The 12,773-nt window shown below is 31.9% G+C and overlaps 1 protein-coding gene across 1 annotated transcript in view; it reads left to right on the top strand.

The window, feature by feature from the left end:
- Positions 1–8,608: 8,608 nt before the first annotated feature.
- Positions 8,609–12,773, top strand: part of ANXA10 (annexin A10) — a 100,275-nt gene continuing 96,110 nt past the window's right edge. Inside the window, exon 1 of the mRNA XM_058720945.1 lies at positions 8,609–8,849. Within this exon, the coding sequence (XP_058576928.1) occupies positions 8,832–8,849 (18 nt within the window). The 5' untranslated portion in view covers positions 8,609–8,831. The remainder of the gene's footprint in view (positions 8,850–12,773) is intronic.

The following is a 12,773-nucleotide window of genomic DNA, read 5'->3' as shown; positions in this document are numbered from 1 at the left end:
GGTCTTCTGTGGTTCCATACAAATTTTAGGATTGTTTGTTCTAGCTCTGTGAAAAATTTTGGTGGTATCTTGATAGGGATTACATTCAAAGTGTAGATTGCTTTGGGTAATATATTTTAAGAGTGTTTTCTCTTCTAATCCATGAGTATAGAAGGTTTTTCCATTTCTTCTTGTCCTCTTCAGTTTCTTTCATGAGTGTTCTATAGTTTTCAGAGTATAGATCTTTTACCTCTTTGGTTAGGTTTATTCCTAGGTATCTTATGGTTTTTGGTACACTTGTAAATGGGATTGATTCCTTGAATTCTCTTTTTGCTGCTTCATTATTACTGTATAGAAATGCAACAGATTTCTGTACATAGATTTTGTATCCTGTGACTTTGGTGAATTTGTGTATCAGTTCTAGCAAGTTTTTGGTGGGGGTACCTGCCTGGCTCAGTCAGTAGAGCATGCAACTCTTGATCTCAGAGTCATGAGTTCGAGCCCCATATTGGGTGTAGAGATTACACCCAATAAGATAAGCAAATAAATAAAATTTTTAAAGGATTTAAAAAAATTAAATTCCGATGTATAAAGGGAGAATTTCCAGTACTGATGTCCAAGTAACGTGGTTGTATAGACTCAATCATTATAGATAGATAATAATTATAATGGATGACAGTTATAATAACTGGATAAAACAAAAAGTCACCTATGTAAAGATACTAGAAATTGTCTAAAATCAGACAGAGCCATAGGAAATTTTACTTTCAAAAATCAGTTCTTAAACAATAAGAAATGTGAATTTGAGGGCCTAGTTTAGGGTTTAGGGCCTAAGTTTGTGGCTTTTGGGTTATTAGCTCTCTCAAACCCCACAGCTACAATGATGCAAACAGACAGGAAAAAAAAAACCAAAAAACAAAAAACATGTTACATAGTCAAAATACCAGAAATGAGTTTAGGATTGGAAGAGCAGCTGGAAATTTAAAACAAAAATTACTAGACATTCAAAGAAACAGCAAAATGTGACACATATTCAGTAGATAGTCAGTAGAAACTAATTCTAAGCGAGCCCACACATGAATTTAAGAGAAGACCTCAAAGCCTCTATTATAAATATTTGGATATAAGAAGAAATAGAAATATGAATAGCTGTTGACATTAAGTCCATAATAGAAATAAAATTTTCCAAGAACTCCAGACAAGTTTGGTTTCACTAGTGAAATCAACCAAATACTAAAGAAAGACACAAAAATATTAATATTACATAAATTCTTTTAAAACTGGATGAAAAAGAAACACCTCACAACTGATTTTTATGAGGTTACTATTCTTCTGATAACAAAGCTAGACAAATCAATTATGAAAAAGAAAATACCAATATCACGTTTTTATAAATATTAGTTGTAATTTTTATAGAAAATATTAGCAAATCAAATTCAATAATATATTAGAAATATAATGCATTATGGCCTAGCAGAGTTATTTTCTAGGAATACAGGTTAATTTAACATTCAAAATAAATTAGTATAACTCACCATATTGATAGAATAAAGGAAACAGTTTATTTGATTATTTTAATACCTTCAGAAAAAGAAAATTTAAAAATCCACAAATCATTCATAATGAAAAAAAGTTCCTCTTAGTCAACTATGGATAGAAGGAGACACCCTCAAACTGAAAAAGTATCTTTTAAGGACCATAGCTAATAATACACTTAAGATAAAAAATTAAATACTTCCCTCTAGGATCCATAAAGGCTAGAATGCCTGCTCTCCCATTTATTCAAAATTACACTAAGTTCCTAGCCAAAAAAATGAAGAAAAATAAATTTTAAAAAATACAGTTCTGGGGTGCCTGGGTGGCTCAGTCGGTTAAGCGTCCGACTTTGGCTCAGGTCATGATCTCGCGGTTCGCGAGTTCAAGCCCCGGGTTGGGCTCTGTGCTGACAGCTCAGAGCCTGGAGCCTGTTTCAGATTCTGTGTCTCCCTCTCTCTCTCTCTGACCCTCCCTCGTTCATGCTCTGTCTCTCTCTGTCTCAAAAATAAATAAACGTTAAAAAAAATAAAAAAATTAAAAAAATACAGTTCAGAAAAGAAAGGGTAAAACTATCTTTTTTCTTCAAACTGGGCAGTACAAACTGGCCTGTTCAAACTGGCCCTAAAAATTTACAAAAGAGCTGCAAAAACTAACAAATTAACTTAGCAAGGTCCACAGGATGCAATGTAAATATACATAAATCAATGGCAGTCTCATTTGTTAATACTAAATAACTGTAAAATAAAATACCAAATACAATATGATTTTCAATGGAATCAGAAAATGCAAGGTATTTCAGATAAAATTAATGTACTGAAAACAAAAAATATTCATGAAAAAAGTAGACGTTAATAAATTGAGAAATACACTATATTCATGAATCAGGAAATTAAATCTTGTATAGAGATCATTTCCCCTCAAAATGAACCTATAAGTTCAGTAAAATCCCAATCAAAAGAAATTGATGAGCTGTTTTAAGATTCATAAAATAATGGAAATAATTCACAGGAGCCAAAGCAATTAAAAAAGGAAGAGGAAGAGAAGAACATCAATAAAGTTAGAAAATTCACATTACTTCATTTTCACACTTATTATAAAGCTTAGTTATTAATTAAGAAAGTGTAATATTGGTGAAAGGAAAGACAATCAGGTCAATGGAGCATAATGTAAAGTCCACTAATAGACCCATACATATATGGTAAAACAATTTTTGACTCAAATGCCAGGACAAATTCATGGAGAAAAAAAATCATTTAAACAAATGGTGCTGTAAAACTGAGTTTTTGTGGGAAAAAAATAAAGCATGACTCTTATTTTATACCACACAAAATAGATCATATATCTTGTAAAAAAATAACTATCAACTTCTAAAAGAAACATTGTGACATTGGAATAAGCAAAAATCTTTTAAAACACAAAGAGCATAAACTTAAAAACTATTAATTGGACTTTGTCCACTTATTAATTTAAAAATAAATAAAGAAATCTTCCGTATTCATAAGGCACCATTTCTTTTCTTTTAATGTTTATTTATTTTTGAGAGAGAGAGAGAGAAACAAAGCACGAGGGGGAGAGGGCAGAGAGAGACAGGGAGACACAGACCCAAAGCAGGCTCCAGGCTCTGAGCTGTCAGCACAGAGCCCAATGCAGGGCTCAAACTCATGAACTGTGAGATCATGACCTGAACCGAAGTTGGATGCTTAGCTGACTGAGCCACGCATGTGCCCCCATAAGACACCATTTCAAAAATAAAAAGACAAGGCACACACTGAAAGCATGCATTTGTGAATCAAAGATGATAAGCAATATGTGTCTAGAATGTACAACGATCTCTTACTACTCAGTACTAACACCATCAACTCAGTTGGAAAATAGATAAAAGATTTGAACAATTTATGTAAGAAGCTGTAAAAGTGGACATTTAGTATATGAAAAGATACTCTATATTCTTAGTTATAAGGGAATTGTGAATTAGAAGCACAATGTGATATAACTACACAATTATATAATTAAAATTTTTAAAGGTGATAATATGAAGTGTTGGCATAAAAGCATCCTTATTTATATAATAGCTAGGTGATCAACAGGTAAATGGGTAAACAATATGTAGTATATCCATACAACAGAATATTACTCAGCAATAAATAGGAATGAACTGCTTACATTATGAATATACTTATGGTATATACATTATGAATCAATCTCAAAAATAGTCTATCAAACACTTCCAGACAAAAAAGAGTACATATAATATGAATCCATTTATAAGAAATCCTAGATAAAGCAAACTAATCTATAGTTGCATAAAACAGATCAGTGGTTTCCTAGAGCAAGAGATGGATGGAGGGAGAAACTACAAAGAGATTTGGGAACACCTTTGTGGTTGATGGTAATGTTTTGAATCTTGATAATGGTTTCAGTTTTACACCTTCAAAACTTAGCAAGTAATACACTTCTAACTGAATGCAGTTAATTGTAGACAATTTAAACTTGTGTATGAAAATAACAAAGATTACTGGAAAAGAGCTATTGGCTTAAAGGAAAATGGAAAGCTTTACAAGCTAGCTCAGAAAAAAAAAAGAATGTATACATGTATTTATTTATTTGTTTGTTTATTTAAAATTTACTTATTTATTTTGAGAGAGACAGAGAGAGAATGCAAACAGGGGAGGGGCAGAGAGAGTGGGAAAGAGAGGATCCGAAACAGGCTCCAGGCTCTGTGCTTACAGCAGAGAGCCCGGTGCAGGGCTCAAACTCACCAACCAGGAGATCATGACCTCAGCCCAAACTGGATGCTTAACTGACCGAGCCACCCAGGCACCCCAGTATACACATAATCTAATAAAATGACCTCTCCAAGAGACATTCAAACATAAATGACCTCGTGATAAACATCTAAAAGGGAAGTAGAATGGAAATCAGAGTTCAGAGTGGCAGAGGAAGGATGCTAAGTATTCAACTCTTGAATAAGAGCTGATTGTATGTTTTTTATATGATAATAGGAATGGAATTGCTATGGTATTTGGATTTCATTGGATGCTTTTAGATGAGTAAAAAGGTAAATTGCAACTAAAAGGAGGTACAGTTTTTCAAAATTCATTAGGGAATATTGAGATGAAACAGTTTGAAGGCCACTGTCTTACTGGAAAGAAATTTGTTCTCTATAAAGCCACCTTGCCTCAACTGTTTTAGGCATTTTGCGGTGTTCAAGGAGGCAGTGTTATTATACATAAGTATATAAAAATGTATATTAAACAATTCACATTAATAGCACTTTTTTGGAATCCTGTATAAAATAAGAATTCCAAATTATTAATTAATAAATATAAGCACCACAAGGCAAGAATCTTTGTCTCGTTCAGTGAAGTATCCCAAGCACCTAGTACTTCTAGCATGTATTAGTTGCCTAATAAATATTTGCTAATAAATTGAATGAATGATGTAAATTTTGACCCAAGAAGGATTAAATGACTGTTTGGCATGGCATACTACACAGAAATTTAAATTTTATCTAGAAGATTCCCTGGTGAATAGTTTTCAAAAATAAAAAAAAAAAATCATAGGGTTCATGTTGAAAGGCTTCCAGCCAGAATAACATGATAAATATTGCCAACATTGGGATTGCATTAGTTAGTTCATCCAAATCTAAGAGGTTGTGGATTACCTATGGTGCAAGAGAGCAGAAGCAACAGAAAAGAGCAGCAGAAAATCTCCATGTATCTAAAAGTCTGGCTCAGATATACCATACTACCACCTGCTCATTTTCCATTGGTTAAAGCAAGCCACATGGCTAAACCCCAAATCAAAGGTAGATAAAAGTATGCGCATATAACAGAAATGAAGAAAGTGAGTGAGTGTGAACAATAATATAATCTACAACATACCTGGTATTCAGGCCGATGCACCTCTAACATAAGCAATTAGTGGGTACTACCAATACTTACCCAATTTTTCTATGCTTTTCTAACTAATCCACCTGCCTTTGGATTTATCCAAATATTTTTTTAATCATTAACTTTTAGAGGTTACAACCATGTCTTCTTGGCCTAGGAGTCATTCTGTCTTTTTAGACTGATTTAGCATATCTTCTTTCTGATCCAATATATGCTGATTTATGACCAGGGGACAATATTAATTCCAAGATATTGAATGCTGTTAGTATTTCTCCTTTGTACCTATTAGGTTGAATTTTAGCTCAAATGTAGTGGAAAAAATGTTGATAAAGGCCATATGTAACTACCTATTCAAAGTAAAATTTAGAATTAAGACAATTATAGTACACACTTGAGACCTCCTACCTCCCTTCTCTATCCCTGAGTGTTTGTTCCTTGGTTTCTCCAACGGAAGGCTTTTGCCTTCAATTTCTAAGCCACACTTGAAATGCTATGTCTTAATGTACTTGCTTATTGGGAAATTGCCCATACTGTATTAGGTAACTTGCTTATGGCACTTAGCATTCTCATCTTGTATTCTATGAATTTTACCCATCTACCAAAATATAAATACCTTTGAATCAAGAAATATGCTTTTTAATTTTGTCCTATGTAATAGTTGTCTTGTTTTATTCCTTAACAGAATATGGGTATTAGCACAGAGACTGAGGTTATAGGTTCTGATGTTGAACTGCCTAGGCTCAAATTTCCACTGTACCACTTCTTAGGAGGTGTTCTGACTACACAGTACTTCAGTATCCTCCTCATGAAAATATACATAGTCCATAGATTTGTTGTAAGAATTAAATTCACGTGTAGAGGTAAATTTGCTTGAAACAGTTATTGTTAGCATTTATTACTTTGTATTTTTATATTTTTATTTTTTATATTTATATTTATATTTATATTTTATATTTATATTTATTTATATAAATTTAAATTTAAATTTAAAATATAAATTATATATTATATTATATTATATTATATTTATAATAATATAATATATATAATTATATATAATATAGAAATATATTTGTATTTATATATATTTATATATATTTATATATTTATATATAAATATTTATTTATTTATTATTTATTATAAATTTATAATTAAATTATATAATTAAATTATATAATTTATATAAATATAAATATAAACAAAATATAAAAAATAAAAATAAAAAAATACAAAGTAATAAATGCTAACAATAACTGTTTCAAGCAAATATATATATATATATATATTATATTTATATTTTAAATGTTTTTATATTAGGTACTCAAATTACATATAAATGAGTGAATAGGCCAAACTCAAACTATTATGAAAATTTTCAAAAATAATAAAGTAGAAGTACCTAATTATCTAATGGACTGCCATCTCCCCAACAACTTTCAAGATTTTGCCATACAGAATTAATATCTCCCACACCTTTTTTGCATGAACTGTTATAAAGCAAATCCCAGACATCATTGTTTTAATTGAAAACATTACTTATTTTTTTGAAAATTTTTTACATGTTCATTTATTTATTTAGAGAGAGAGAGAGAGAGAGAGAGAGAATCCCAAGCAGACTCCACGCTATCAGTGCAGAGCCCAATGTGGGGTTCAATTTCATGAACTATAAGATCATGACCTGAGCCAAAATCAAGAGTCAGATGCTTAATTGACTAAGCCACCCAGGCACACCTAATTGAATGCATTTTAAAAAGCTAAGTCATAAAGTAATGATGAGTACAAGTAAAATAATCATTATCTGAAAGGAAATTAAGAAATATTATCAAATCCGTTTTCTCTCAGTTATGTGATAATATTAGAGAAAATGTTTGCCTCAAGTATTTTCACAATTCACATTTCACACTGACACACTTAATTAGTGTGTCACAAATCACACAGCTTTTAAAAATAATCATAAGAAAACACTTTTAGTTGAAAAACTCATTTTCTTTTGTTTTAAATTTTGAATCCTATATGTACAAGTATAAACTTATTTAGTAATTACTATATGCTTTTTAAATGCACACACAGAAAACACAACATGTACATAGAATTATTTACCAGATTACAACATCTTCAAAAGCAGGCATCATGCTTCTTTACATCTTAAACGGTACCAAGTATATTACTAAATTAATCAGACTTATGAATTGAATACTGCGGTATCAGATATTTCTCTGCTCATGGTATACATTACATTAAGAAATCCTGCTTAATGATCTTTAACCACATATAACATCAGATTGAAAGTAGTTATGGATGCTGCTTAGTTGATACTTATTGTAATTTTCTGATCTTTCAACCAAAAATTATTTATCTGTAATTCATTTTTAAATTTTTTAAAAATCTTATAGCCTAAAGGAACACTATATTGTTCACTAAATGGCAGTAAAATGATATAATACACATTAGTTTTGTGATGTCTGGAATAATGGATGAAGCTTATAGGGACAGATATTTCCTAACAATATATTAGAATTTGAAGGTATTTTTTAATTTTTTTTTCAACGTTTTTTTATTTATTTTTGGGACAGAGAGAGACAGAGCATGAATGGGGGAGGGGCAGAGAGAGAGGGAGACACAGAATCGGAAACAGGCTCCAGGCTCCGAGCCATCAGCCCAGAGCCTGACGCGGGGCTCGAACTCACAGACCGCGAGATCGTGACCTGGCTGAAGTCGGACGCTTAACCGACTGCGCCACCCAGGCGCCCCGAAGGTATTTTTTAAATTGTTTCCTTAAAATGTAATAAAATTAAATATTAAAATAAAAATATATGTGGAGTGTGAAAATAATGGTGAATATATATGGTTTCTCCAAAGACTTATTGCTGGGTATTCAATTCTGACCTAAATACATTTTTTTTTTAATTTAAGACCAGATATATAGTAGTTAAAGATACTTAAAGAATGGTATAGATGCGCAAAGAACCTAGTAGCTGTTTGAAACATGAAGCTAGGGACCTGTGTACCTAAAACAATATCTAAAAATGATAACACAGAAAATAAATCATTAACTTTGTGGTTAATCAACTTACCTTTCCATAAGTCATCTGCTTTTTCTAAAGATTACACTTCTTTCATTGGTTGGCTAATGTATGTTTCTTAAATCAACACAGGACTGGGGTTCTATTTATTTTGTGCAATAATTCTGCCTACTCACTTATGACCGATAGTTCAGTGTAAATACTGTATCTTGAGACATGCTGTATCCAGAATTGACCCTACGTTTTCTTTCCTGAGAATCTGAGGTGAATGGTAGACATATAAATTTGATTGAACAGTGAACTTCAATTCTTTCTAGCTACATAGGAAAGCAAGTCTATGCCATTGATCACTTAGTAAAACTCTTTTAATCTACTCTGAAGTTAACCACCATCATCAAAATGTTCTGCGGAGATTATGTAAGTATAATGGCTACTTCAATACTTCTTGAGTCTCCTGAGATTTGAACCTTATTTATAAAATTTCATATGTGGTTCTCGACATTTTCATCAGAAAATATTGGTATTATAATTTATTTTTCATTAAATTATTAATTAGTGCATGTTCAATATAACTATTAAATGAAGATAATATTATTAAATCTCAATCCTATTCTAATTTTGAAGTAATTATTCCATAAGGGCAATTTAGATGCTCTTGTTTCATAAGTAACCTGACTTTGAATTCTCACCGAAGTCTAAGATTTTTTCTCGATATGTACTTCTATAAGAAACTAAAAATTAACTAATTAATTTTTATTTTAAATCTATAATATCTTCAGAAAATAGTTTATTTTTGAATGACTGTTGAATTTAAGCAATGTATTTTGTTTTAGTGTTGGAAACATTTCAATCCAACTGCTCTAACAGTCCACAAACTTTTGAAGAGACTACAAAAACCCAGATTATCTAAATATTCATTTTTTTTTTTTTTTTTTTTTTTTTGGGACAGAGAGAGACAGAGCATGAACGGGGGAGGGGCAGAGAGAGAGGGAGACACAGAATCGGAAACAGGCTCCAGGCTCCGAGCCATCAGCCCAGAGCCCGACGCGGGGCTCGAACTCACGGACCGCGAGATCGTGACCTGGCTGAAGTCGGACGCTTAACCGACTGCGCCACCCAGGCGCCCCTAAATATTCATTTTTAAAAGATAGCCGTTTCACATGGTCTTAGATATTATATATAATTGTGTTCTGTGTTGATATTTTTTAAATCTATCTCATAGAAAAAGTTTTTAGGAAGCTTTTTATTTTTTACTGCAAATTTTTTATGCAAAAAAAAATAACAGCATGATTATTTGGTTAACTTTGGGACAAAAATAATATTATTTACTTATTTTAAAAGTATCAATTTCCAAGAAAATTCTATTTATTTTGTTTTTCAAATTAAATATTGAATGAGCATCTAAAATGTGTCCAGTTCCCATCACTGTTGCCTTAAGAAACCTTAATTTCATCATGAGATTTTAGGATCGCATTGGCAGTTGAGACTTATCATTACTGTTTTATTAATTATGCAGCAGTTACATTTCACTACAGAGAAATAGGAGTCCTTAGGTAATTTAGACCAGCATGGTAAATGATTTAATTTGTAAAAAGCTATTGTCCCTTTCCATTCATTCAAGTACAATTATTTGGAAATGGTATTATATTCTGTATATTGTGTACAGTCTTATATGCCAATTTATCAAAGGAACATTAAGAGAATATTTAAGTCATATTTCAAGGAATATTAGAAGTTATGGTGATGACAAGATTTTAAGGAAATTCGATGATTTGCCATGGTTCTGGAGCAGATAAAAATATCAAAGAGTAAAGAGTTGGATTAAAGAGACTGAAATATTCATTTTAAGTATTTTTGAGCATTGAATGGTTTTTACATAATCAATCTCATTTTATTTTAAAGCAATTATTTCTTTTCTTAAGATATATGGCCCAGGCATTAGAATTCGGTCTCTTTACAGACCACCAGTTGAAGTTAAGTTCATCTGTTTAATCTCTACTTTGGCTCTGGGGTTCTCAAGCAAAAGACAAGTTCTTCTATAGGCAATAAAGCAGAAGTTCTTATGGTGTGGATGAATTTTCACTGGGTTGCTTCTTAAAAACAGACTCTTAGGCCCTCCACTGAGCAATTTCTATTCAATATATGACATCTGAACTTATATGATTGATAAAAATATGTGACCAGTTTTTGAGAGCCACTGCAGTAATTCGTTAATATCAATTAAAAATAAAGAAAATTTGGGTTGCCTGGATGCCTCAGTTGGTTAAGCAGCTAACTTCAGCTCAGGTCATAATCTCGTGGTTCATGGGTTCAAGCCCCACATCAGGCTCTCTACTGACAGGGTGGAGCCTGGAATCTGTTTTGGATTCTGTGTCTCCCTCTCTCTCTGCCCCTTCCCTGCTCATTCTCTGTTTCTCTCTGTCTCAAAAAATGAATAAAAACGTTAAAAAATTTTTAAAAATTTTTAATAGAGAAAATTTAAATCTAAGTCAAGCAACAGGCAAAAATCATAGAAAAGTAGTTACGTTTCTGTAAGAAAGAATCATATGTAATCCTTTAAAATTACTTTCTAGAATTAAGGAGGTAGATAACCCTTAATGGTTAAAGTAGTTTAAGTGGGTTAGCTACATTGAGAGGGTAAATTTACCTTTAATGCAATAAGTGTATTTTACTTATGTGTTTGACCATAAGGCTGTCTATTGAAAGCAAGATTTAATTAAATGATTATGGCAAGTCTGGAGGTGTTTTATTAATTAGTCAGATATAAATCACCTTTCAGGAAGATGTTATTAAAATATCCTCCCTACATTGAGGGAAATTGCATTGTAGAGTACTAAAATACATATATTTGCCAAAGCCAGGATCTAAATCCAGTCATCCCTATGTCATTATAATTTGAGATTTTATCCACTATAATATACTGCCTCTTCCAAACATATTGGCCTGATTCTTCTAGTGAAACTGTTGGCTGCTTTTGTCCTGTTGTGTCATCAACTAATCCCCCTTTTTACACAGTAGCATTTAATTTACTATGGATAGATTTATTTGATTTATACTCTTCCTTTTTGACTCAAAGTAAACTTTAATCTTTATTCCTTTTCCTAGCCTTTTGACAATATTTTATTTCTACCATATTTATTGATTGATAGAAAAATATTAATTTTAGGAGCAGTACAAGAAATACAACATATTGATATCATAGTCCATATCTGAATTAACATTATGTATTATAACTAAAGTAGAAAAACAATTATTAAAATTATCTGAATCTCACCATACATCAGGAGCTTTACATAACTTGTCTAATTTAGTTGTTCACAGCAAATCTTTCCATAAGAATACCATTTAGCATGCAAAAATTTTGTCTTCTTGGAGACACCAGATATTCTGTTCAGTGGTTCTATAATACATTATTTTTAGTCTTCACAATCTTCAAGGAAAGTATCCCCATTTTCTACATGAATATACTAAGGCTCAGAGAAGGTCAGTACTTTCCTCCAAGTGAAAAGCCAAGCAGTGGTGATATTGGATCTTGTCTAACTCCAAAACCATTTCTCACACACACAAAAAGTAAAACTGCATAAGTGTGATGATCCTACATACTTACTGACTTCATGTTACAAGGCAAAAAGTAGGTCCTTTGGGAACGCCATTAAGAGGTAGAAAATCAGCAGCAGTATTGTTACAAAGATGCTCTTACTCATAAATTTTTCCCAAAAGTGCTCACCAAAGAGCATCAAAGCCAAACAGCAATTTAGACAACGTCTAGTGTGGGCAACCTGACATTCTACATTTTAGCCCAACCAATAGGGAGCAAATGCATTGGCACTTAGCAGTGAATTAGAGGTAGTGAAGGAAGAGCACTCAGTAAATCAGAAACAAATTCAGGGCATTCTATCCAGGAGTGATTGCAAGCTGAGAAGACCTCCCACGGGAGCAGGAGCTGTTGATTAGGCAAGATTATTTTTAAATCACGCTTTTTCTATTGAAGGATATTCCTGAGAGAAAAGTTTCCATCCAAAAACTCTGATTTTGATTATTTATCTGCAATATGACTTACTGAACAAATATTAATGAAAGGTTATTCATACTTTAGATTGCTTTCTACTATCACAAGACTACATTGTCTGAACTTTACACACTTTGATTCAACAAAAGGTATGAATCATGCTAGTTATGCTTCAACTTTTTCTGAAGCCTCTGTTGAACTAATATGTATTGAACTGGAAAAATTAAATGTAGTAACTTTTTCCTTGAAGCAATATATAAGCATGCTGTTAAAATTTTTAAGCCCCCTTATAATAGCTATCGATTGCTTTTGAATATAAGGGCTGGGCAAAT

Source organism: Neofelis nebulosa, chromosome 3 (assembly GCF_028018385.1).
Source record: "Neofelis nebulosa isolate mNeoNeb1 chromosome 3, mNeoNeb1.pri, whole genome shotgun sequence".
NCBI lineage: Eukaryota > Metazoa > Chordata > Mammalia > Carnivora > Felidae > Neofelis > Neofelis nebulosa.
The sequence above is the reverse complement of the archived record's forward strand: the minus strand, read 5'-3'. Positions and strand labels throughout refer to the sequence as shown.